Source organism: Ambystoma mexicanum, chromosome 6q (assembly GCF_040938575.1).
Source record: "Ambystoma mexicanum isolate Mex_15411 chromosome 6q, UKY_AmexF1_1, whole genome shotgun sequence".
NCBI classification, from domain to species: Eukaryota; Metazoa; Chordata; class Amphibia; order Caudata; family Ambystomatidae; genus Ambystoma; species Ambystoma mexicanum.
In genome coordinates this window covers 1,184,113,248-1,184,137,836 of record NC_090937.1, presented here as the reverse complement: position 1 = coordinate 1,184,137,836, position 24,589 = coordinate 1,184,113,248, and the positions used below count along the sequence as shown (strand labels likewise).

Here is a 24,589-nt window from a genome sequence, read left to right as displayed (position 1 = left end):
CTTACTGGAACTTGGAAGAGGACGTTCTCATCTGCCAATCCGGTGGTTAAGACATCTGACAAGCCTCACCAGGCTCTACCCGTCCATCAGGAAGCCACACCCCGTGTGGGACCTCAACATAGTGTTGGCCGCCTAGGTGCATTAACCATTTGAGCCAATGGTGTCACAGACATCAATCTGGTCACCATTAAGACCGCCCTCGTGGTGGGTCGTACGTCTGCATGCTGTGTCAGCGAAATCCAAGCTCTGGTGGCATCTAAGCCATGCACTACCTTTCATAGGGACAAAGTCGTCCTCAGAACGCATCCCGCGTTCTTGCCTAAGGTAGTCTCTGCATTCCATCTAAATGAGGAGATGGTACTCCCAACTTTCTTCACGGACCCCAAGTACGATGCTCAGAGGGTTCTACACTGTCTAGATGTTAGGCGAGCGCTAAAGTTCTATCTGGACAGGACCAAGAGCTTCTGCAAGTCTGAGGCTCTTTTTATCACCTTCGGTGGGGTCAAGGCCAGGATATCAGGCGTCCATGGCCTCCATAGCAAGGTGGATGGTTTCTGCCATTAAGGAGGACTACGAGGGGCAGCACAAACCACTTCCAGCAAACATGCATGCCCACGCAGTCAGAGCCAAGGCCACAGCTGTGGCATTCCAGAGCCACGTCCCGTGGCAGGTCATCAGCAGGGTGGCCACGTGGGCTACTGCCTTGGCTTTTTGCAAGCACTACTGTTTGGATGCTGACTCCAGGTCAGACATGGCATTTGGGCAGGCACTATTAAGGAACTTATTTTCTTAAGGAGGGTCACCTCTCCACCCTGAGGCTACATTCAGTTGTAATCGCCCATACAGTATGGAGGAAAGGGAACGGGACGTAGGAGTAATTATAAGTTACTCACTGTAGTGACTAATGTACTCATAGTCCATAGTCCTCTTTCCTTCATACATCCCACCATCCACCCCCCCGCCCCCCTAAAAAAACTGGTGTCATTAGGCAATGGTAATATTGTCGATGCGTCAGTGGCCCAGCGCGCCTCTAAATTTAAAGGCCAAGACGTTTTTTTCTGGTGAAAGTTTGTCTTCCGTCCCTGTTAGGCAAAGTTTGAATGCAGTACCCTCTGGGAACACTACAAACTACTAGGACTACAGGTATAGGCAACCCAACCTTTGGTATAAGCTTGTACTACACAGTCTTGGTAGCGTGTTGAGCAACCAGGATTATCTCAAGAGGGGAAATGTGAGCTGTAGCAGAGTTGCACAAAGATTCACAGTTAGTATTCTAGTAAACTCTTACATTCAAGGTTTCTTGCATAAACAATTTATTTATCAGTCAGTTATAAAGCCTTCTTTAGAAGGGAGCAATAGAATAGTAACGCACAAATATACTTCAATACTGTACACTCTGAGTTTCTGAATAAGACAAGACCCTTTTGGGATGGCCCACACACCCAACCTACAACCACAGGTGACTTCAGTAACAAGGGTGCTGGGTACATTAATACCTTACTGTTGCCATTCAGAATATTCTTTAAAAGTTGGTAAAAGGCAAAGGTTATTAGAACACGAGACCGCACATTTTCTTAAACAGTTCAGATACTTTTAGAGTTCACTAGAAGAGTCATTCAATTCAATAGGCTAAGCCAAAGTCAATGGGCAAAAGTCTTGGATTGGATACAGAACTTCTAATAAGTAATGGAAAAGTTTTTGCACAAATTCTTAGTCTTTGATGAAAAGAATCAAATATAGGGCCACAAGCAGAGCACAAGCAGATTAGACTTGTGAGTTGTGGAAGTTACGAGCACTTCTACAGTAAGAGGTTAGTTCTCTTAGACTTGTTTTAAAGAAGAAAAGCTGCAGCTGGTGACTTCTGTTCCTGTGCAGCTCTGCAGGTCTCGCTGTTCCTGTGCTTCAGTCGTGGGAACAAGAGGGTGGACGTCAGGGGAATCCTGCACTGCACCGGCACTGTCAAAACTGGCAAACGGCAAACTTTACTTTCAGTGGCTGTTTCGCGTTTCAGCTCCTTCAGTGCAGCAAATGGCAATTAGCGCGGTTCCTGGCTGTCAAGGTGGTCTGTCCTTACTTCTGTGGTGCCGCACTCTGCTGAGGGGGCTCAGGCTTGGTCAGTCCTGCTTCGTGGGAGTCCGGAGGATCTTCCAAAAGCAATAGGTCAGTTTAAAAGCAACTCACACAATCTGGTGTCCCTCTCCCTGGCTCTATGGTTTCCTGCAGCAACTCTGAGGAAATTCAACCAGCTCCGAGATGGGTATCCAGGTGGCTTACTTGGGAGTTGATTGGTCCCACCAACTCAAAGGGAGAAGTCGTCCTTGCAGGGGCTGCTCTGTCGATGTGAACTTGGCAAGTAGTCACTGCAGCAGGGCTTCACCGGGCAAACCAATGGTCCAGGAGTTGCTGCAGGCGTCCTCTTCAAGCACTTCTTTGGTTCCTTTGTCCAATGGTCGACTCTGCCTTGCAAGCCAAAAGACTTGCCGTTTATTCCGTTCTCTCCCATTTATCCCAGCCTAGCTTGCACTCACCCAGCAGGGTGGCTGTCCTTGCCTGACAGTCAGCCAGCCAATCACCACAGAGTGCATTTGGGTCTCCTAGGAGACTAAGCACAGGGAGTTTCCCTCAAAGGCAAATGAACAAAGAGACCAAACCTGTTATTTAAACCTTGGGAAATCTGGAAGACCGCCCTGTGGCACTGCACTGAAGGTGTTTTGTGACACAATTGTAAAAGATGATGCCTATGGAGTTGCTTAGACTCCATAACCAAAAAGAAACACAGAAAACATATTGAATTGAAAAGTTTAAAGTCTCAAAGTTTAGCAAAAGAGCTGGAGGGCTCTAAGGTGGGAGGAATTGGCACATTTTTGAGAATTCTCCCCAACAGTCCCTAGCGAGGGACGCTCATACTGTATGGCGGTAAGGGGACTATGGCCTAGGAGTACGTTAGTCAATACGGAAAGTAACTTATTTATTGACTACATTTTTAAAAAATAGTGTGCATTTAGTTAATATACACTTTAATCACATAGAAAAAGAAGTCCATAGAACAGTATAAATCTTTACATTTCAATTTTAAAAGTAAAAAATAAAAGATCATATAGATTCTTATTAAAAGTAGAACAATACTATTCATACACAGTGAGAGAAACAAGCAATGTCATTTTTTTTAATTTTGTGTATGTTTCAAATTGTAACTTTACAAAAGGGTGCATTTGTGTGCGAAGTATCTTAGCAGTTAAGGATTTCATTGTCTGTTCAAGGATTTTTACTGTTGCCAGAAGCCAAGTTGTTCGATCACCTATCAACCTATGCCACCATTTTTCTTCGTCCCACCCGTGTTCTTCCGCTAGTAGATGTTCGAGGTACGTTGCTCTGAGTCGCTGATTTTTTTTGGACACAACATCAGCAGGTGTCAATTTGTTTCAGTTTCAGAGTCACATAGGACGGCACTTGCTTGTTTCCGAGAGACCTCTGATGCTGCGGATTTCATTTGTCTCCAGTAAATTTAGCCTTACCCTTAACAAGGAGTTGTGTGCCGCCCTGCTAGGGAATCTTTTTAGATATCTCATTGGGTCATTTAGTTTGCAGAACGATTGACGGAGTTAGTAGAGCAGCTTGTTTTTTGTAGCGGACTCTTGTGTTAAAATCCAGTCTAACTCTTTCACTTTCTTGATCACTCTTGCTGGGTTGGTGATGAGGTCTTCTTCAGAGCATGCGACTGACAGTAATGTAGCTTTGTTGTCGGATTTCCAAGCAGTTAGCATTTTCACCTTATCTGCTTGTATTTCTTTATTTAAAATACCGTAGATTTCTTGGCTTCCATCCATGATACATTTTCGATATAGGCATAGTGCATTGATATGAACTGTTGCCGTGAGGGATAGATGGCTTAGTTCCCGCCATATTGCTGCGATGGCTGTGGATTTTGGAAGGGAGAGGACCGCCTTCCAAAACTGCCCTTCAAGCTTTGGCCAGATTTATTTTGGAATCAACGGCATAGCCTCCGCGCCATAGGTGATTGAATGGCTGACTTTTTTCTTACAAAATTCAATAACAGGGATATTTGAAAATCTCCCAAACTTCGTATCAATCGCCTTTCCTTGCGCTGCCAGCTTTTTTATTTTCTTTTGAGGGTGTTGCTGCGTAGAAATTTCTTGTTTCGAGCTGTCCATTTTCACTCCAAGATATTTGTACTCTTTAACCTTTTCAATCTCAGTGTCCTCTAGGAACCATTTGTATGTTTCAGATCTTTCTTTTGGTCCCCCTTCGAGGATCAACATTTTAGTTTTTTCTTTGTTAACTTTCAAGTTGTTTTCTGAAGTGTAGAGGAGTAGATTGTTTAACTGTCTTTGAAGACCAATCTGGGTCTGATCAAATAAGATGAGATTGTCCGCATACAAAAGACTGCTAATTTTGATGGTAGCCAAAGATGGTGGAAATGATCGAGTAAGGTCTTCAGTTTCTCTGTAGTCGCTGATGTATGCTAGGAACAAAGCTGGGGCTAAGGAACAGCCTTGTTTAACCCCTCTTCCAGTTGGTATTTCTGCCAAGAGGTTTCCTAGCTGTGACAGTCGCACTCTGAGGGTGGTGGCCGTGTGTAGGGCTTTTATTGGCTGCAAGATTTCTTGCGGACAGCTCCAGCCCTCCAATTTTTTCCAAAGGCGATACCTATCCACTAGGTCAAATGCCTGGGAGAGGTCGATGAACGCCACAAAGATTTGTGGTTTGCCCTCAAGTACCTTTTTAGGGTACTGATTGTTAATATATTTGCAGATGTGTCTTTTGAAGCCTGTTTGAAAGATGTCATTGCAGGGCGCCAGCTTTGACCAAGTTTGAAATCTTTTTAAGAGCAGGCTCCCGAAAACTTTTCCTATGCAGTCCAAGAGGGCTATAGGGCTGTAATTTAATGGATCAGCAATGTCGCCCTTCTTCTAAATCGGGACAATGATGGCTTTTGGGCATGATAGCGAAATAGATTTCTGAGAAGCACATCTCTTGAAGATTTTCTTGATGTGAACTGCTCATTCTGTGGGATTTTGTTTCAGGTCTATATTTGATATCCTGTCCGGACCTGCTGCTCGAGAGTTTTTCAGCTTTTTAAGATGGTCTAGGATCTCATTTTGGTCATCTAGAATAAGCCACTTGGAATCATCTGGGATCTTTAGAGCTAATTCCAAGTTAGTCGGCGGATGGATAAGAGAGTTGAAATGGAGTATCCCTTTCTGTTCGCCCATGCAGTTTAGGATCAAGTTTTTGCTCGATGGTGTAGTTGTTTTTAACCGGGACCAGAACTCCTTCGCTTTGTTACCGCATATTACCTTTAGCATGTTTTCTGCATCCTGCTGGAATAGTTGGTACCGGCGTTTTTTCGCCCAACTTCGATATGTTCTTATTCCGATTGTTAGTTCTTCTTTCTTTTGTGGGAATTTCCCAAGCCTTCTTTTCATCCTTCGCAGCTCTTGACGTTTTTCAACCAGGGGGGCATCATAGGAGTGTTTTGGAGCATTGACGGAGGTAGAAGAAACCTTGTTTTTCACTCTATACTGAACTAAGAGAGGTACGTAGTCCGGGTTTTCTTTATTTTCAGGCATTTTCTGTATTTGCTTACTTTGCAGTCAGTTTTCTGACTGTCTCAGCTGTTAGTTTCAGGCGATTGCCCCGGGTGTTTGGTTCAACCCCTAAGGTGTACGGGGTTGGTGGCTTAAAGCTGTTTTGCAGGGACATTATTAGCTGATTATGGTCACTATCTTTTGTTTTGAGAACTTCAAAGTCCCTCGTCTTTTCCAGAAGGTGGCATGAGACAAAGATATAGTCAATGGTAGCTTGCCTCGATCCTTGCTCCAAGGTCCTTTTTTGGGAATGTTGTGTAGAGGTTTAGTAATTTCCTTGAAGCCATTAATAATGACCATTGTAAACCTCTTTTAGCTGCTGGAGTGAGAGTTGTTTTTGGTCCCATCTTGGTGGAAAAATCGTGACAGTGTGCGTTTAGGTCACCGCAGATTGTGACGAAGGGGACCTGGTGTATAGATTGAATCTCATCTATTGTTTCTTCCATTATAGTCAAGTAGGTGTTTTGATTTATGGCCACCAGGTTCCAGTATGTGTTCACAAGAGCAATTTGGGATACCCTGGAATTCTTTGGCTCTTCCCAGTCTGAGGAGTGCTGCCTGGATTGAGAGGTTTGATTGTATGGTGGTCTTGATCTTTAGTCCAATTCCCTGTCGGCACATTATGAGGAGGCCCGAAGTTGGGTGACCCAAGAGGCCTTTGTTGGCGGGGGCTAAGATGATGTCATACCCATCCAAAACTAGAATTTTGCGTAGCCGGGTCTCTTGGAGACAAATGATGTCGAAAGAGGGCAATTTAGCGTCTCCCGGGGCCGTCAGGTGAAGGTGACCTCGGGTGTTCCATGAGCAGAGGTGTAAAAGAGTTGATTTGTGGTCGGCTATCGAGTCGTCGTTAGCCCTTTGTTGCCGACCTGCGCATTGCTACTTTCTGGTTTGTGTCAAAGCCTTTGGAAGCCAGGCCCAAAGGCCCAGGAGTTTGTCTTTTGTTTGGGGCTTTGACGAAGACCTTTCTTTTTCTATGGTGGATCTGAAGAGAGGCTCCCTGACATGTTGGTTTTCTGAGTCGTTTTTCGATTTGACGATGTGGGCGTAGAGTGCTCTATTCTTTGCACTTTCGTCTGTGGTGTATTTTCTTTCCCTCAAACCTTGGGCTGCCAATGGCTTCTAAGCGCGTCCCGTGTTTTTTGCTGAGTTCTTGTGGTAGTTAATTTCCTTTGAGGTGTGGTCGTGATCGCCTCTTCTGCTTTGTCTAACTGTTGCTTTACATTGATTATTTTCCTGGGGCGCACTTTGTTCCGTGGCACTTATTTGGTGTTTATTTTCAGTTTTCCGGGTTTGATCCTCCAGAATATAGCCCAGACTTAATAGGTTGTCCCTTGCACAAGATATTTCCTTTTCCGCACTCGTAGAAGAGATGTATAAATAAGCTTTGGCTCTTTGGTTTGAGTGGTATGGATCCACAATCATCAAATCGTCGGACTTGATCCGACGAAGGGCTGGGATAAGACCGAACAGGTTAAGTATGCCCCTTCTATTAAGGATTGTCATCCTTGTTTTCTGCGTGTTTTCCAGTTTTATCAGTGTCGTCTTTAATTGACGTGGGTACTTATGGTATTTCTCAGTTTTGGAGATATAGTGCTTTCCAGAGTGGAGCAGGTTTTCTTCATTTTTTTTTTTTCCTTTTTGCTTTGCCTCAGACTTTGCCGATTTCTTGACGTCGAGTTGCGGACTGCCCCACGGCCTCCACTCTTCTGATGTGGAGACGGGTGGCAGTCCGACCTTTGGCTGGTTGGAGATGAAAGGAGCCTCCTGGTTGAGAATGAGACTGACCGAAAGCTGGGAGGGATAGGCAACATCTTTTTTTGATTCTGGTGTGACTTTGTCCTTTGGTCTTCCAAAGTATAGAACGGCAGAGAAGCTTTGTCTATGATAGTTCGAAGATGGGCCTGGCAGGAGGGTATCACAGGTGTCGCTATAACTTGTGCCATTTGGGCTTGTTGTCCCTCATCAGGTGACGAGAGTAAATGGACAGTGTCTGTATGTTGAGAAATGTTCATCAGATGTTCCTCCGCGAGGAAATCTTCCATTGTTTTAGGTGAGGTTTTGCTCTCCTTTTGCATTGGCAATTGGACAGCAAGGGTTTGAACCGATTTACCGGTCAAGGCGTCCTTTTTGTTGGAGCGAGAGTCAGTTTTCTGATTTTTCTTCGCCATAGTTTTTTGAGCTTGAGGCTGGTTTTCGATTCTGTCATTTGTAGTAGTGTAAAACATTGGATGGGCACGCTCATTGTCCTCTGGAATTGTTTTTGGGGCGAAAGACTGAGGGGGAGGTAATCTGTGATGTAGATGACCTCTCGATGTGCCGGTCTGCCGTTTTCCGCTGGTGGAGCGCACCTAGAAACTAAAATGGGTGCACGTAGTGACAGTTGTGGGGCTTGCTTTGTTCCGGGCATTAAACCCCCCCGGGGATTGTTCTTTGAGTTGCGGATGCACAACCTTCCCACATTTTCACCGATGTTATTATGTTTCTTTAGTCGTTCGTCAAGGGCGGTGATGTAACCTTCTAAAAAGACTCGTTTTGTGTGCATCATCGCTTGTATGGTGGTATGGTCTTTTAGATTTTCATGTATCCCTTCATAGAGTTTGGTGAACGCAGCCAAGGCAATTGTAAGAGCTGACATAATGGACAGAATGTCCAACTTTTTTTCAAAGGAGACTCATTTGGTGTGCCAGTTCGCTGGGAGAGTCTTTTTGATGATGGAGTTGTTGTATGGCTCTCGTTTAGTTGCCTTCTGGATATGGGGGCGATTGGTAAATCTAGAGACCCTCGCCTTTCCCCATCTGTGGGCCACTTTTTGTTTGTAGGGTCAGAAGGCGCCCCCATCCTGGAATTTCGACGTGACCGATTTTCAATGCCAGGTTGGCGTAATTCTTGGTTTAGGCTATTAGGCGATTTCAACATTGTAGCCCCTTTAGCATTTATCAGTTCTTGAAGGCCTGGGGACAAAGTATGCGGTAAGTCTTTGGGTTGTGGTGAACACGTCACATGGTTTGCACACTGCTTCGTTGCGTGATTTAAACTTTCGTTTCCCCCTTGCTTGTTGTTTTGATCAGGAGTTGTTTTTCCCTGGTGTTCCTCCCTTTCCTCCCGAAATATCTCACTATTTGGTATCAGGCTTTCTGCCGCCCTGATCGATGGAGCAGGGGGCGAGGACCCAGTTTTGTTGGAGGTGGATTTATTTGAGGAATTTAATGCCAGGGGGCACGAGAGCAATCTGTCTGACGCCTCGGATGCCTTGGAAGCTTTGTAGGCCTTTAAGAACGGCTCTATGGCCGGCACCCTTCTTCTGGCTTTTTGTGGTGGTTGGCAAATCATAACTGCCTCTAAAATGTCCTCATCTGTCAGGTCTTCTTGCCGACATTGTGGATCAGCCGCAAAGGCGTTGAAGAAATCAGTAACTATGCTTGCCACTGACGGCTTTGTTGATTCTGGTTTCCAAGGTTTTTTATTTTGTTTTTGGCCTGAGATTTTAGCTGAGGAAGTCAGCGGGGCTGTGGTTGATTTTTTTCTGTGGTTTAGGTTTCGTATTTTCTTTCATTTTTAAGTGCCGTTTTTTTTCTGTTTGTCAGGTGACACCAACTCACTCCACCAAAGTTTTTTTGATTTCAAAGGTTGTGGAGGTTCAGGAGCCTCTGTGTGGTGGATGTCTATGGAGCCTTGCTCTTTCTTGGCTAGCTGATCTTTTCCTATGGAGACGTCTTGTGGCGGGGCTAACTGTTCGCGGGGAGAAAGCAAAGCTTTTTGCGGTGTTCCCGCATGGACTTCAGCAACTGTTTGTATTTGGCTATTGTAGCCGCTTGAGTTTGAATTGCTCAAACTTGGATTTCACAGATTGCTGTTTTCTCCTTCGAATGTGTTTTCCTTGTGTGGGGTAGAGTCCAGCTCTGTAAAAGAGTTCGTAGTCGCGGGGGGAATAGGCGTGGCTTCTTCCTGACGTTCCGGCTCCGTCCTCTGTTCAGAGGCAGAAGGAGCTGCCATGTCCTCATCGGTGCCCGCCCCCGACCCGACTCGCGGCTGTGGATTTGCAATCCGGCCTTCAGCGGGCTCCCCCCTCCTTGCCCTCCCCCCCTGCTCACGGAGCTCAGTCCTCCCTCCGGAGGCCACCGGGGACCAGAGCTGTTGGGAGAGATGCCACGGCGGAGACGCCAAGGGCGCGGCGCGCGATGCGCTTCCAAAGCTGCGCGGTCTCCTTCCTCATTTGGTTCGGCCCTTCCTCGGTCCTTGGGGGAGGGAGGTCTCGTGGGGACCATGGAGTTGTGATTCCCCCCCGACCCGACAAGACTTGCACAGCGGGAGGAAGGTGTCGATCGATGCCTCTTTGGATGGAAGTTGAGGCGAAGTGTTTCAAAGGTAAGCGATTTTGCAATTGTTTGTTTGTGGGTAAGCGAGGGCGCGCACTTCGAAGCAAGCAGCCTTCCTCCTTACTCATGATATCTAGTTCAGTGTCCAAAACCTGCGGGTTTACAGGGTCTGGGGCCATGGCAGCCATGCACAGACTGCAACGACTGCACACTCAAAGCCACACTCCGCGGCCCGCTGCGCAGTGAGTTGGAAGTCTTGTAGCACACAGCAGCAGTAGCAGCTCCTCCCACAGGAGCAGTAGAAACAGGCGAGTGACTGCAACGACTGCACACTCAAAGCCACACTCCGCATGTCATTTAAAATTCATCCAAGACTGTTTTCCATATACATAACGCAGCTGCCACTATGACTAATGATTTGGCCCCAAATAGAGTGGACCAAAATAGGTCATATACTATATGCTCAATTTTGGAAAGAAAGTGGCCATAAACTTGTTGATATTGAATTTGTAGGGCAGGACAAGAGATGAGTGTATGTCGAGAAGGTTCTTCTTCTCTATGACAAAGATGATCTAAGCATGCAGAAAGTGGAATGTGCTGTCAAGCTCCAATGAGCTCCATAGTAGGTAGTAAGTTAAAACGTAGATGGAGTATAAAGCGCTTCATGTCGATTGCACATAGTTTAGATAAGTAGCTACAAGGCGTGTAGGGCAAGAAACTCTGATGGGCATTTCTTCTTTCCTTTATTATCGTTTCAAAATTAGGTAGGCTAAGAGTAGTAGCAAATTCTAGTCCCAATATGGTTAGGTGTGCTTCAGCAGTCTTTTTGAAATCAGTAACAAAGCTATATCTTTCGTCAATATCAATGCATTTGCCTAGCAGTTGTAATAGACCATTAGAATTTGGTGTGGTGCGCAAAAACTTGGCATAGAGAAATGTTCTCTGTATGTACCAGGTCGATCGCAGTGAAGGTACCCCAAATTCCTGTCTCAGTGCTTCAGCAGGCACTGACCTAGGTTCATGATAGCAGAAAGCAATTTACCCTCGAACGGTCAAGCCATATGACATACTGACTTGAGAGCACAGACCGGCCATGCAGTAGGTCGGGTATAATGCTAGTGCAATATATTTCCAATAGGCCCATCACATTATAGCCTCCCTTGTATGCTATGTAAAGCTTTATTGCCATCAACTTTTTCCAGGTTTTAAAACCAATTATGTCCCTGTAATAGGATAATGGAGGGTTTGATCTAATCAGAAATCCTAACTACACATACTCATTTACCAAAGGTCTACCATTTAACCTCCAAGTGAACACACTAAGGTAGGTGCACCTAAAGACATGATCTTTGTTTTTGTAATGTTGATGACCATACCATTCTTTTTGGCATAAGTAGCAAGAGCCTCAATCGTGTGTTGAAGTCCAATGGGGGTCTGATCAAACAATATTATATCAAATCCATGGCATGTGTTCCCCATTGATTTTCGGTGGGAAGTTATGTACCAGCCGAAGGGCTGTATTCAGGTCAGCAGTATATAAACTGTACATTGCAGGGGCTAGCACACAGCCTTGTGTAAGGCCACAGTTAGTACTACAGTAATTAGTGTGCACTCCCCTGCCATTTGATCGTGTACAGTTGTTGTATTTAATACAATAGTATTGGATCTATTCACCCAGGCCTTTCCAGTCGGGAAGAAGATCAAAGCCCCCACAAAAGTCAACATAGCAACAGTACAGTGTTGTCGTTTATACAGTGAAAGTTGAAACAATTGGATATTTAATGGAAATGTTAGTTATTGTACGTTTTTCTAAAGCCAGTCTAGAAGGGGCTTATCAGATTATTTATTTTGACCCAGTGTGTTAATTTTCTTAGAACTGTGTCAAAGATCTTCTGGCTGGAGTCCATCGTAGAGAGAAGCCGGTAGTTGGCAGGGTCCAATCTTACTCCTTTTTTGTAGATGGGTGTAAACATAAATTTACGCCAACTGTCTAGGATGATTCCACTAAAATCTATATTCTGTTATAGGGTTAGTAATATTTTTTCCCATAACTCAGGTTGGGCCTTGTAGACAATGTTCGGTATATAGTCCAGGCCAGGGGCTCGAGAGCTCTTAAGTTTTGTTATGATGCTAGTAGAGCCTCGTCCATTTCCAGGCTGAAGGAATGGCTATTTTCATGTTCAAGGTTCTCTCCTAAACAGCAGGCAGTGTGGCCAATATAGAGCTCTTTGATATGGCTAAGCCATGTGTTCTCAAATATTGGGTTCAATTCTATAGGGGACCTAGCTTTCATGTGTTTGTTAAAGTGGGACCAAAACATATGGGTATTCTGTGAACTTAACCAGCCAAACAGTAGCCAGTTGGTATTGGTACTGGAATGCTTATGTTTTAACCTGTTTTTGTATCTTGTGGCAAGGGGTTGCTTCTTTTCCAGTTATCTAGCGAAACAGTGGCTCCAATCGAGGTTCGTACTTTACGATAAAGCTGCTTTTGTTCTGCTATAGTAAAATCAAATTGTACATTGTTTTTAATGTTTTGTTGGATAAATACGTTTTTCCTATTTACCGATCAATTTTTCATTTTGGTTCTTACATAGATTCAATATCTCAATTAAACTGTGATAGAGCCAGTTCTATCAATTCTTACTCTTCCCAGGGTAGTTCATTAAGAGACTTTACATTGATCACCGACCAGTATAAACGATTACCCTGAAGATTGGTCCCAACATTTCTTTGCCGCTGCAAGGTCTGATGTTTTTGCCAATATTTACTGACCAGGTTAAGACAGCATGGTCACTCAGATTATTGAACACAGTTTTAACAGGGCCACATTTACCATTAAAAGTTGGATCAGTAATAACGTAGTCTGTGACTTTTCGCGGGCCCTTTAGTCCATGTATAGCTTGGGGTGGCCTTCTGTGTGGAAAACGGTAGGTACCCCAGGTCGTGTAAGCTAATCCTTCTCCAATCAAAGTTGTTTGAAGATTAATATATAGATTTTTTACATTTAAATCACCCATCAGAATTCAATAGCCAGTAGGAGAGATCTTGTAGCATTGCATAAGAATATCAGCAATGGTGGCCTGTATAGGTTTTGACTGTGTTCCTCCAGGGGGTTAATACGCATTGATTATCCAAATACTAACAGTCTGTGTAGGTTGTAATATAGCAGCCAGAACATAAGGAGATTGTGTAGCTTTAGAAAAGCATTTTAAGGTTATGGTTGATTACGAGCCGATTGCCAGTCCCCCACTTGCTCGACCCCTAATTGAGGGGATGGCATGGGAAAACATAATTTGGTAACCATCAATATTAAACGGTTGAGTGCACCAAGATTCCTGCAAAGCAAACAGATCACTTGATTCTATGGTCATTAAACCTATGAGGATGAGCATGAAATGAACAGTACCTTCTCATATTCCATGAAAGCTAGTTTAAACTACTTTTTGTAGGGTGTAGTCAGTAGGCTCCATTAATGACCCATTCAGGGGTCCAACACTTGATTCCTTGTAGATCTCTACTTGGTCGATGTTTGTTTGAAGTGCATGTAAAGTAGCTCTCAGGTTTTTGCTAATCCTTCAGTGTGGGACCATTCTTTTAAATTGTGTGGTCTGATTCTGATGGTAGGCACTTCTTGCTTTTGTGGCGGATGTAATAGAGAACCCCAGTTTGGCTAAATATGCAGTATGAGTTTTTAATAGGGCTACCATCAACAGCAACGAAAATTCAGATAAGGCAACCTTTGAAAATGGGCTAGCAGTTGATTTAAAGAAGGGCTATAGCTAGTTGTATTAACCTCCAAGTATAATCCATTTGCCCATATGATACATGTCGCTAGATGAGAGAAAATGTTTGTCGATTCCAATAGTGGTGTTCTGCGAAGCAGGCTCCTGCGTATTAGCTAGCTGCATAGATATGCTTGCAATGGCCAGTTGCTTTTGATTTTGCAATCCTAATTGCAGATGATCAGTGGTTTCTGAGCAGTGGCATATGTGGACGATGGTCTGATTACCACATGCAAGCCTCTGTGGTCGAGCTTCCATTGCATGTGTAGGAGCAAGTGTAGATGCAGGATGAAGCAATTGGTCTGTTGGGCCATTCAGTTGTACTTGGCACATGGTGCCATCAGGTAGGGTGTTAGTAACTATTGTTTTATTTCACAATAGGCTCTGACTTTTAGCAATATTTGGGTTTGGAGCTGGTTTGGTAAGTGCCTTTCAAGTTCTTATATATGCACACTGATTACTTGGCTGCTTTATGGGTTTTCCATATCCAACTGTTCTTTCTCCCTCAATATATGTTGAGGTCCTACATTTGGCAGGTGGGATATGGATCTCCTCGTAGTACCAATTTTGTTCAGTTTGAGGAGGATTTACATTTGGAATCATGTTGTGTATTGAATGGATAGCAGCACTCAGCAGAGTTTAAATTTTAGGTTTAGTAACCTCCTCATTTTCGTCACTTTGTAATGAATTTGTTTAAGTAGGTGCAGAAGTAGGTAATGTATCAATTACTTTTTGCCAGGGACAGTTTAATATTGACTTGGTCCTTGGCGATCGTGGCTATTAACAATAAAAGTGCGTCCACCTTGGCCAGTAGCGTGTGTTGTGTTTAAGAGCAGTGTGGCCCCAGCGGATGCCGATAGTTTATTTTCTGTGTTTTGTTCCATTTCACTTTTACTTTCTGTCTAAAAGGTCTGAATAAGACACTAGCGTGGCTAAGTCGGGGCAGTTTGATAGGTCATTATCAATGACGTTTTCATTGCCGTCTTTCTTAGGAAGTTCATTCTCTTCAGCGATGCTTGCTGTAATCCCAAGCACATTTTTAAAAGCAAATTATCAATTGTTGGGGATAGCATTTGTTCAGATGTTTCAGCTGTTAAAGTCAAAGGCTGTTCACCCTCTATTTCTGGCAATTTAGTGACAAAAAACCCCAAAATAATCGTTTGGGACAGGAAGGTTTGTTCAATTTCTCCATTTCCAGAGAAGTGGATCTTGTCCTTTTGGTTAGGGCTTAGGCATTAGTAGCTTTTACAAAGCCGGTTGCAGCGCTACTGATTTTACATTTATGTGCAGCGATGATACTCATCCTACGGAAGGATTTGAAATCTGTTTTGAGGGTAGTCTTACCTGGTGTGGGGGCCAGACAGGCTCGGGCGAAACAAGACGCATGACACTCAGGCTGCACTCCTGCTTCACAACACACGCGCTGATGTGCACTCAGGCAGGTTTTATGCTCCGTTCCACGGGTTGGAGTTATCTATCTCTGGCTTCAGTAACCCCTTCTTCATCATCCCACACTCTGGATCTTCTTGAAGTTGGATGGACGACCATTTTAACAGATTCTGCCATATTATGTAGTCTCAAAAGGATTTCAGGGCAGGGAGCCGAGCTCTCAAGCTGCCATTACTTCAGTCGCTAGAACCTCTAAGTATCTTAGAGCTTGGGTATTAGGGATGAATGAATGGGGTCAGAAGTCTGGTGAGCCCTTGACAGCAGAAGGTCAGTGTCGGAGATGGAAACTGAGAGAAAAGAAGACATAGAAGTAATTTGAGTAGGAATATGGGCAATAGGAGTTGGCAACACAATTGATATAGACAGGAACATTGTAAAACGTCTAGGTGAAGGCAATATCATTTAAACAAACATTGCGAAAAGCCTAAGTGAGGCCTGAGGCAGGCATGGTATCAAGGGAGACGCATACTGTTTGAAAACCTTTATTTTATGACCTTTGTTGGGTTGGTGTAATACTAAACTGGCCCTCACTCTAAAGGGATTGTTCCCTCAACTGATGCTTCCAAGGGACGTCGATGTCTGTAAGTCCAAAACCAAAGTTCGTCTGTGTCTAAACCTATGCTTGCTTTCACTCTTAGAAAAAATTTGATCAGGAATTGTCTTAAAGAAAAATGGTGGCTCAAAAAGCAATGTAAAGCAAGAGTGGTTTCAGGTAGTCATACCATCAGGTGTAGTTCTGCCAGTTTTAAAACTAGTGTAACTCAAAAGCGTTGTCCTTGGAACCTTTACGTATGACTTTTGCAGTGAGTTAATAAAAAGGTCCCAATGTCTGTCGGTATCTTGAGGATCCCTTCCCCAAACTTCAATCCTTCCAGTTCCAAACAAAAATACACAAGTTCTTGTCCGGCCTCCCTTCCCCCAGTTTAGGCCTCTCTTTAGAAAGTTCAACACTGTCTCTTGTGGGCCTCTTAGGGTTCCCTTCCCCAACCCTAGGCCTCTATGGTTTCAAACAAAAGTTCACTTTGTCAGGATGCACCGTTTTAACACAGTTCTTTCCATGAGGTAGTGTCGGAGACATTCGAAAATGGCAGGCTTTGGCTCCTCCCCTGGGCGACCACTCTGACTTCTGATCTCTTTGTACCTTGTATCTTTCTTCTGGCATCTTTCCCTCCTCTGCCCTTTCCATTCTTGTTTTTCTTCTTCCACCTTGTTTTCCTTTGGTTGTGTACCCTTACATCTTACTTTCTTTGTCGTACCTCTTGCACTTTCCCTTTTCAGCCTTTGGTACCCTCTTTTCCTGCTTTCGGGTTGCTCGTACCCTCTTTTCCTGCTTTCGGGTTGCTGGCACCGTCTCTTTGCTTTCTCTCGCTTCGCTCTGCTTGCGCATTCTGCTTTAACTTGCTTTATTTTTGCTTTCCACACCACTTTCTGCTCCTGCCCCATCATAACTTAACCATAGTCTTACTAAAAAGACCTCCACTCGTTCACTACGATCCACCTCCACCCTCTCGCTTCTCACATCCAGGTTCAAAAGCATAAGAGCCGGTGGCTCCAGCTTTACGGTCACTGCCCCCACCCTCTGGAACTCTTTCCCACCAGCAATAAAAGACGAACCATCCTACCTAGCCTTCAGAAAATACCTAAAAACATGTCTCTTTAACAAATATGAGCGACTCATCCCATCTTTGACACTGCCAATCTCTTTTGCCTGAAATGTCATGAACGTCGAATGTTCGCCTTTTTTACTTGAATTGTCTTGCATCTACCCATCTTGGTCCAAGTGCCATTATACCTATGGATTAGGGCGCTACACAAATGCTATAAATAAATAAAATAGTATGCTGTTGCTTTGACGAAGCCAAAGCAGTGGCAGTGACAATCCGCACACCAGAAGATAAAGGCAATGAGCAAAGCATGGGAGGTGCTTTAAAGGTAATGCAGTCCCTTTTGTGTCTCATTATGTCATCATGACGCTGACATTACACTTTACAACCTGGGCTTACCCAATTTCTAAGAGGAGTAGCCAAATGTATAGTGGTTGACCATATCTCTAGAAGCACCCTAGTCCCTTGAAACCCAGCCCAGAGGAAAAGCAGGTACCAAATAAATAGCCATTCCAAGCAGCTTGTGTCAGCGTGTTGGAAAGAGGGAAAAGAGCGTTGTTGAAAATTAAAGCTACTGGGAGACCGCAGGCAAGGCAGACTTGGCTAGAGAAGGAAGACCGTTTCTTACAATTTTCATCTGCCAAGTTCTTAAAATGGCCCAATATCTTTTCTTTAGCCAGAGACTAAGGCCTGCATGCACGGAGTTCTGATCCCTCTTACCCATAAAGCTATTAACTCTGCGGGTGCGTTCTGGTCTCTTACCCTCGGCCTCCCCTATGTGAGTTTGTTCTGGCACCCTGTGACATGCACGCATCCTCCGAAGGGCTTCTTTTTCCACAAATACGAGGTGGTAACTGCTTGGTTCGGCAACCAAGGAAACAGTCCTGAATGGCAGCTTGGTACCACCCAAGCTAAAGGCCTGGTGAAGCAAGAGTGTTTATTGAGGGTCAAGGTACATTACCAGCTGATAATGGCTTGAGGAGGGGGCATTATTGCTATTGGAACGTTCAAACCAATGACAGTACAATATTATGTTTAAAGGTAAGGTAGGCAAAGGACAAACATTGGAAAGTTGTGACAGACTTGCACCTCCATTTTTGTCCCCTGTCAATGCACTGTCTGCAGTAGAACTGCCAGCATTCCAATATTCCATTGGACACTTGCTACGACCTTTGCTGCCTTTCAGAATGTTTTATTGCTTTGTCTTGCAAGAGCCTTAATACAATGCTGGTACTCGATTGTTCATATCATTAGCAGGACGCCCTTTGTACATGTTCCTCCTCCTACTCTCTCTATTTCCCACCCACCTCTCACTGGAGCAGTTGCTAAATACTGCTGCCTAGCATTTATGCTGATGGTAGAGGTAAGCCCTAAGTGCCGGCATTAATCGGAATGGCTGCCGAGCATTGGCACAGTTCTGAAATTGACAGGCTTATTTTCGTAGCTAGCCAGTGCCATATTTACATCGTTACATTGGAGCAACAGTTTATATGCATTTAGGAAAGTTAATCTAACATGGCTTTGTTGTCTGCCAGGCAGTAACGTTGAATGGCATTGTTTGATTGTTTCAGAAGTGGTGTGTTTTTCTTAGCTTACTTTGTAACTACAGATGTATGCATACATCAGTACTAAGTGGTGATGGAAAATGGTCTACATTCAGCAGATATAATCTAAATCGTTCTTTTATAATGCAACTCTTGTTTTTTGTATTGCCCTGGTGTGTGATTCTGCTAAAAAAGAAGGTGGCGGTTAGTATGGTAGACTGGGAGGCAGGTGTGGAGCCTGTGGTCTTGGTGAGTGCTGGCTGGAAGTACCTGAGTGCTGATATGCTTCTATGTGGTTTGCAGTGGGGACCCTCGGGTATATAATTTATAGCTAGGGGAGAACCTACAATATATTAAATGACAGTACCAACAAAGCCACTGGTCTGGAGGGAGGAGACTGTTGTGAGGGCTAAAAGAAAATGTAGTCGGCTGGAGTTCGGAGCAGATTTGCCAAGGTTACTGTCATGTGGAGTGTTCTGGGGGAAGGGGGGTCGTGGGCACAAAGCTGCCGTCTGTGGGTGCTAGTAGGTTAAAGGGTGCGCTTGATTAGTTAGAGAGGTTTAGGCTTGTCTAAATGGGTAAAGTTCCAGGCTTCTGTTAAGCTGGAAAGTAAGTCCTTGTCATACTTTTAGCCATCTGCGTGAAGTGTACGTCGTTGCTTTCTTCATTTCATTTTATGATGGTTGCGGGGTGTTGGATGTCTTGACGACTGGCCAAAGTGCCCTTGATGTAGGTTCATACAAGCACTGTAACCACCGAAAATGCTGACTCTGAAAAGGTCTGAGGTTTTTTTATGAGGATTTTGTTGCAATTATTTGTAGTGGGCGGTGAGGGTAATATATAATGTTGGAGTATTGGGCGGACGGCTACAGGGAGTCTCCCCCCGCATATAATTGGGCAAAATGAAAAAAATCGGCATTTTTCATATTCAGCATTTAAAAGTCGCAGTGATCATAGATCCCCCCCCCCCCCTCATCCCCCACATGCACCACTGTCCCTATTTCATTCTTGTTTGCAAAGTTGGTTTTTGGGGGCCAGGTTCGTGCTAGTTTGTCCGAGTAGTTCTTTTGGATTTAGTGTTCACGCCTGGGGTGGATAGTAGGTTGAAGGTTCTGATTAGTCTGGCCGTTGGTGCATGCTAGTTCTTTGTATTGTGAAGAACCAGGTTTTGGGAGATTTCTTGGAGGCTAGGAAATCTCTCTCTGTGCACAATCTCCTGGGTATTGAGTTTAATTTATTGGCAGGCATGTAGAGGGTGTCCCTCCTTCCTTCCCTTTTCTGGCTGGAGCCTGGCACCGCTTATGTGGCAGTGTTGGGGCGAAGAAGACATGGGTTTGGTTCTGCAGTCAGGGAAACGGTCACTGGGCATTTCCTTTATTCATCTCCCACTGGGCTTTCGTTGGGCGTTTAGTAGTTTGATTTGAACTTTTGAACTGGTCCTTGCTTCCTCGTTTGGCTGGTGGTAATATATTCCCAGATTTCCTAGATTGGCAAAATGAAATGCTAAGCTTTTGTCTTCTAGATATTTCCTGATCATAACTTGGCATCTTGCACTTCAGCCGTTTTATCCACTGGATCCCGATCACGCTCAACTCTGCGCTTATTTCCCTGGTCTATTTTGGGAACTTCCCTTGCTGCTTCTATGTAGGTCTGTGCCAGTTCAGTGTTTCTAGTCTCAATCACATTTGCACCCCGCAGTTCAGCCTCCATTTGATCCTGGCCATCCCACTGATTTCCATTGGTGTTGATCACGGACCTTGTTGTATGTACTGTTTGCCCAACATCTCTAAATCCTTATACGATTTAATGTCAATTGGTTCTTGACCACCATATCCAAACATTTCCCCAGTGTGTTATTTAGAATTTGTTTGCTTTCTTCAAGCTGACTTTGAATTCACAGCAGACATCTTTCCAAAATTGATCAAATCAGTGGGTAAACATTCCTGTTATCTTCGCCACCTTTTTGGATTTTGGTCTTTTGATCCTTCTCTTTTGGCTACCTAAAGCTCTAATACTTTACGCATTGGAACTGGTACTGTGTGAATATGGTTTGCTAAAGTGGCTGCCATGGTGGATGACTATGCTAACCAATGCCACGTTGTCGAACCTCAAGTCCATTTTTTTGCTATGGCAATTGGGCTTTAAAACCTGGAACTTCTATAGGACCATTGTTGGTCTGCCATGGTTGTCGGAAATATTTCAAAAGGTCATCTGTATCATTTGACTAAGAGGCTATTGAACCCAGGCATAACGATTTTGATCAAACCAGTGAGATAGCGAAAGTATCGGTCTTTCTCTAAGCAATAGGTTGACCTGGTCCCCAGGCTATACTGTTCTAGATTTGCAGAAGATCTGTTTGGGAAATACCAAATCGTTTTTGTTCATCCAAACCGACCGGCAGATGCATTATTAAGAACATACTACAGCATATCTTTTGAGGTGTTGCATATTTGATTCTTTTTCAGATCGCTCTGATTTGGGGGATCTGGCACCCAGATCGCCCTTAGAGCCGGTATTTGAAGATGGTCCTTTTGGGCCAGCAATGACAAGGTCTCGGACGTCTGAGGAGTTGCGGGACCTGTGGCAGAAGGCTATTCTCCAACAGATACTGCTTCTCCGAATGGAGAAGGAGAACCGGAAGCTGCAAGGTCAGTACCAATAGATAAGTGTGCAAAGTAATCTGTTGCTGCGCCGTTCCTTCTCAAGTTACAGTGGAAATTCTCAGTCATCTAATCCATCATCCTTTGCATGGCTTTACAATAGCTTTACTTAATTTTGTTTTGTCCTGCGCTTGGAGCCTTAGTAAATCTTGCCTTTATTGTGGCTCCAGAGGTGACGGTCCTTGCAAGGGCCTCCATCACGTCGCTGTTGAGCAGACTGCTGCATATTGCAATGTCCGTGCATGCAGGGTGTGTTGCTATGAAATTGCGCTGTACCTGAAGTAAGGGCGGTGGACAGGGTTAAGCAGAGTTCATGAACTCTTTCATGCTGTGTCGGATACACGCACACACTTATTCAATCGGCCAAACTCTACATGTATTCTAATATGAACAGTTCCATATGTTACTGGGTCACTAGCCTGTTAACCCTTGAGCATGAAAGCCACTCTTGCTGTGGTGCAGCTCTTATTTATGTTTTGTACATTGTACATTGCTGCATGCTTTGATGCACTTTGGCATGCACAGAGAAAGTTGCTTTACTGTTGGAACAAACATTATGGAAAATCAAAAGGATAGATGTGTTTGTGATGAACATAGCGACTATTGCTATATTCTGTCAGTAAATAGTTTTCTATGTAATTTGAGTGCAGATTCTTTTAATTATTGCTCTGTGACTTTATCACTTATGACACTCATAATCAGATGACAACTGTGTACCAAGGATTATACAATGCTGAACATGCCAATACTATATTGACGGTCAAAGTACAAACATTACCTCTAGGTCCCGATCTGCATGAGAGTAGGACTAACAGGACCAGCTCTACCATTTTTCCCAAACCCACAGACCACAACTAATAAGAAATTACGAGATCCAAAAGAAGCCAGGTATTCATAACTACGTCTCCCAAGATGCATCTGGTTTTGAAATACAAAACCTGGAGTGAATTCTAGTGTGTCTTTCAGGGATTCAGTGGAATATACACTGAGGAAACACTAGCACATTCAGAGAGACCCCTTATGCAACAGGTGCTGATCCTTAAAGTGAAAAAGTAACTTATTCTACCTCCACAACCCTCCAGCAGCAGCGCATGTAAAGGAGAACAGTTTCTCCCTCCCTTGCAGCTGCAGCATTTAAAGAGAGATACTTTCTTTCCTCTCCACATAAGGAATAACTATTTTTACACAGGTGAGAACTTACTAGAGGTTTGTGTATCTATTGTGCTGCCCCTTTTCATATCGGAAACCCACAAAACCATCATCTGTGCAATAGGACAGACAGGAGACCAGGCAGGAGTAGAGCAGTTAACAAACACCAGCTCCAGCATATGGAAGGACAACTTAATGAAATCCAAGATGGCAAAAAGCCCTTTGAAGACTTGCATGCCCTGACATGGAATGGGAAGCTAATTGTCTAATCATTTCAACAGTTTTCCCCAGCCAATGGGAGAACAGTGAGAGCTTTTTAACAGAGGCTAAGAAACCTAGACTGTCTTTTGGGCTGGGATCTGACAGGAGCAGTGGGCTGAGGAAGCCAGAGAGCACCAGAGCAAGGGAACCCATTGAGCCCAGAAGAGGCAGGTGCTCCAGTGAGGGGTAGAAGAGTCAGCCCTGAATCCCAGAAGAGAGATCTGCTCCAGTGAAGGGGGAAAAAAAGCTCACTGGACCACAAAAGTGATGTCTGTTCCAGTGAGGGGAAGAGGAGTTCCCTGAAACCTAAAAGTGGCATCTGCCTATGTTAATTTCTTCACTTTACTTGTATTTACTGCGCAGGTCTTTACCGTGTAGTAAATCCAACAAGCTGTTTCCCTCGCTCGGTCCCATCCCCAACCGCCTTTTAGAAGGGTGTAGTCCCCCCTTTTCAACCACACCTCCTGCCCCTCACGAAGTTCCATTACCCCTTCTAACCCTCCCCCTACCGTAACCCCTGTCACAAATATACCTTTTGGCTCCCGCCACCAGTCTGTTTCCTTCACTTCCGCAGGTCCAGACCCACTCTTTGCCCTGCCACCATATGCAGACTCGCCATTCCCCAATCTGCCAACTTCCTGTCCCTCTCCCAAAACAAACAAGACCCCTCCTCACATCAATCATCTTTCTGGGACTGCAAGTGCAGTGTGTTAAGACTTGTGCTGTACTTGCAGTGTGGAAAAGGCAAGGCACAGCACAGTCTGCTCCAATGAAAGGGAGAAGAGCCCCTTCTGAACCCTAAAAGTGGAGTATGCTCCAGTAAGAAGAGCCCCTCCTGAACCTCAGAAGAGGGGTATTGTTCAGTGAGGAAGAGGAGAGCCCTTGAAACCGCAGAAGAGGAGTGGACTCTGGTAAGAATAGGAGAGCTCTGTGAGGCCAGATGAGGTATGTGCTACAGTGAAGAGAGTATGAGCAGGGCACTATAACCCTGGGTGTAGTTGAGTGAGAAGGGCACTATATCCCTGGTTGTGGAACAGTGAGCAGGAACCCATATCTCTGAGCAAGGGAAAAGGGGTGAGCCCCGTGGCCCCGGAAGAGAGGAATGACTGACGAAGATAAGGGGATGACTTTTTGGGACACTTGAAAAAGGCAGAGGCCCCAAATGCTGAGAGAGGCCTGTGATAAATGGACTGCCAGAGTGACCTAACTTGGAGATCTTTCGGTTTGGAACATTCTGAATGCCTGTTTGTTTTCTGTCCTTCATTTATAAGGAGTACAACTCCCAAGAATCTTTGTTAGAGCTATCCAGAACCAATTTCCATGCAATGAGTCTTATTGGTTTACTTTTGTTTAATTAAAACCCGCAAAGCTTATTCTGGTGTCCGTATTTGTGTGTCCCCTCGTCCAAGTGACATGATCCCTCATTATATTGGGCAATCACTGTACGTTTTTGTGAGATTTGAGTTCTAAAAACCAGCAGATATATAAAGCTCTTGTAAGGGTGCAGGAGTAAGACTCTGACATGGAGAGGTCATAGTGTTTGCCATAAACATTTATCCAAAGATAAAAAGGAAAAGAAAACCCTATCTCGCCCTAACTCTGGTTTCCCTGCCTCAACTAGTGTCAGAATGTCCAAAGCAAAAGTCCCAATGTCCTGTGTCAAAGTCCTAACTCTGTCCCTTACACGCTAAGCTAACTAAATAAAAGGAGATGTCTTCTTGGTCCAAAGGGATGACTCCCTCACCCTGGACAAAAGCAGTTCTTGTCTTATTAAGGCTTTCACACAGTGGTTTCAGTCAGTCCTTGGCTGTTTGGGGGGGGGGGGGGGGCACAATGTCTCCCTTCCCTAGCCACCTTCACGGTTACAGCACAGTTCCTTGGGGTCCCAGACCCTGGTTGGCAGCTTTTGGCTTCGTTTCGCCATATGCTGCACTGAAGAACAGCCTGGATGCACTCCCCAAGCTGTAGTGGGTCCCGGACCCTGGTGGGCAGACATAGTTCCGGGTCACCAGGTACTGCACCAAAGAAGAGCAGCTTTTATGCTTCCCAGGCTGGAGTGGGTTATGCAGACTAGGTTCACTAACCTGCCAAGCACTGTATGAACTGTCCATCAAGTTCCAGTTCTCGTTAATTGGGTGCGAGTCCCAGACTTGCAATTCTGATCTTGGGTTTCCTTTCCATGGGCTTGGTTCACTCTCCTGCCAAGCCTT

At 44.6% G+C, this 24,589-nt stretch overlaps 1 protein-coding gene across 8 annotated transcripts in view; it reads left to right on the top strand.

Moving 5' to 3' along the window:
* The window catches only part of TBC1D1 (TBC1 domain family member 1), a 1,823,125-nt gene that overhangs the window by 1,249,594 nt on the left and 548,942 nt on the right, over nucleotides 1-24,589 (top strand). For 7 of the 8 annotated variants that reach the window (XM_069631813.1, XM_069631816.1, XM_069631814.1 and 4 more), the window contains one exon: nucleotides 20,775-20,957. The exons of the other annotated variant lie outside the window; for it this stretch is intronic. In XM_069631813.1, coding sequence (XP_069487914.1) covers nucleotides 20,775-20,957 — 183 coding nt within the window. The remainder of the gene's footprint in view (nucleotides 1-20,774; nucleotides 20,958-24,589) is intronic. 8 annotated transcript variants of the gene reach the window in all.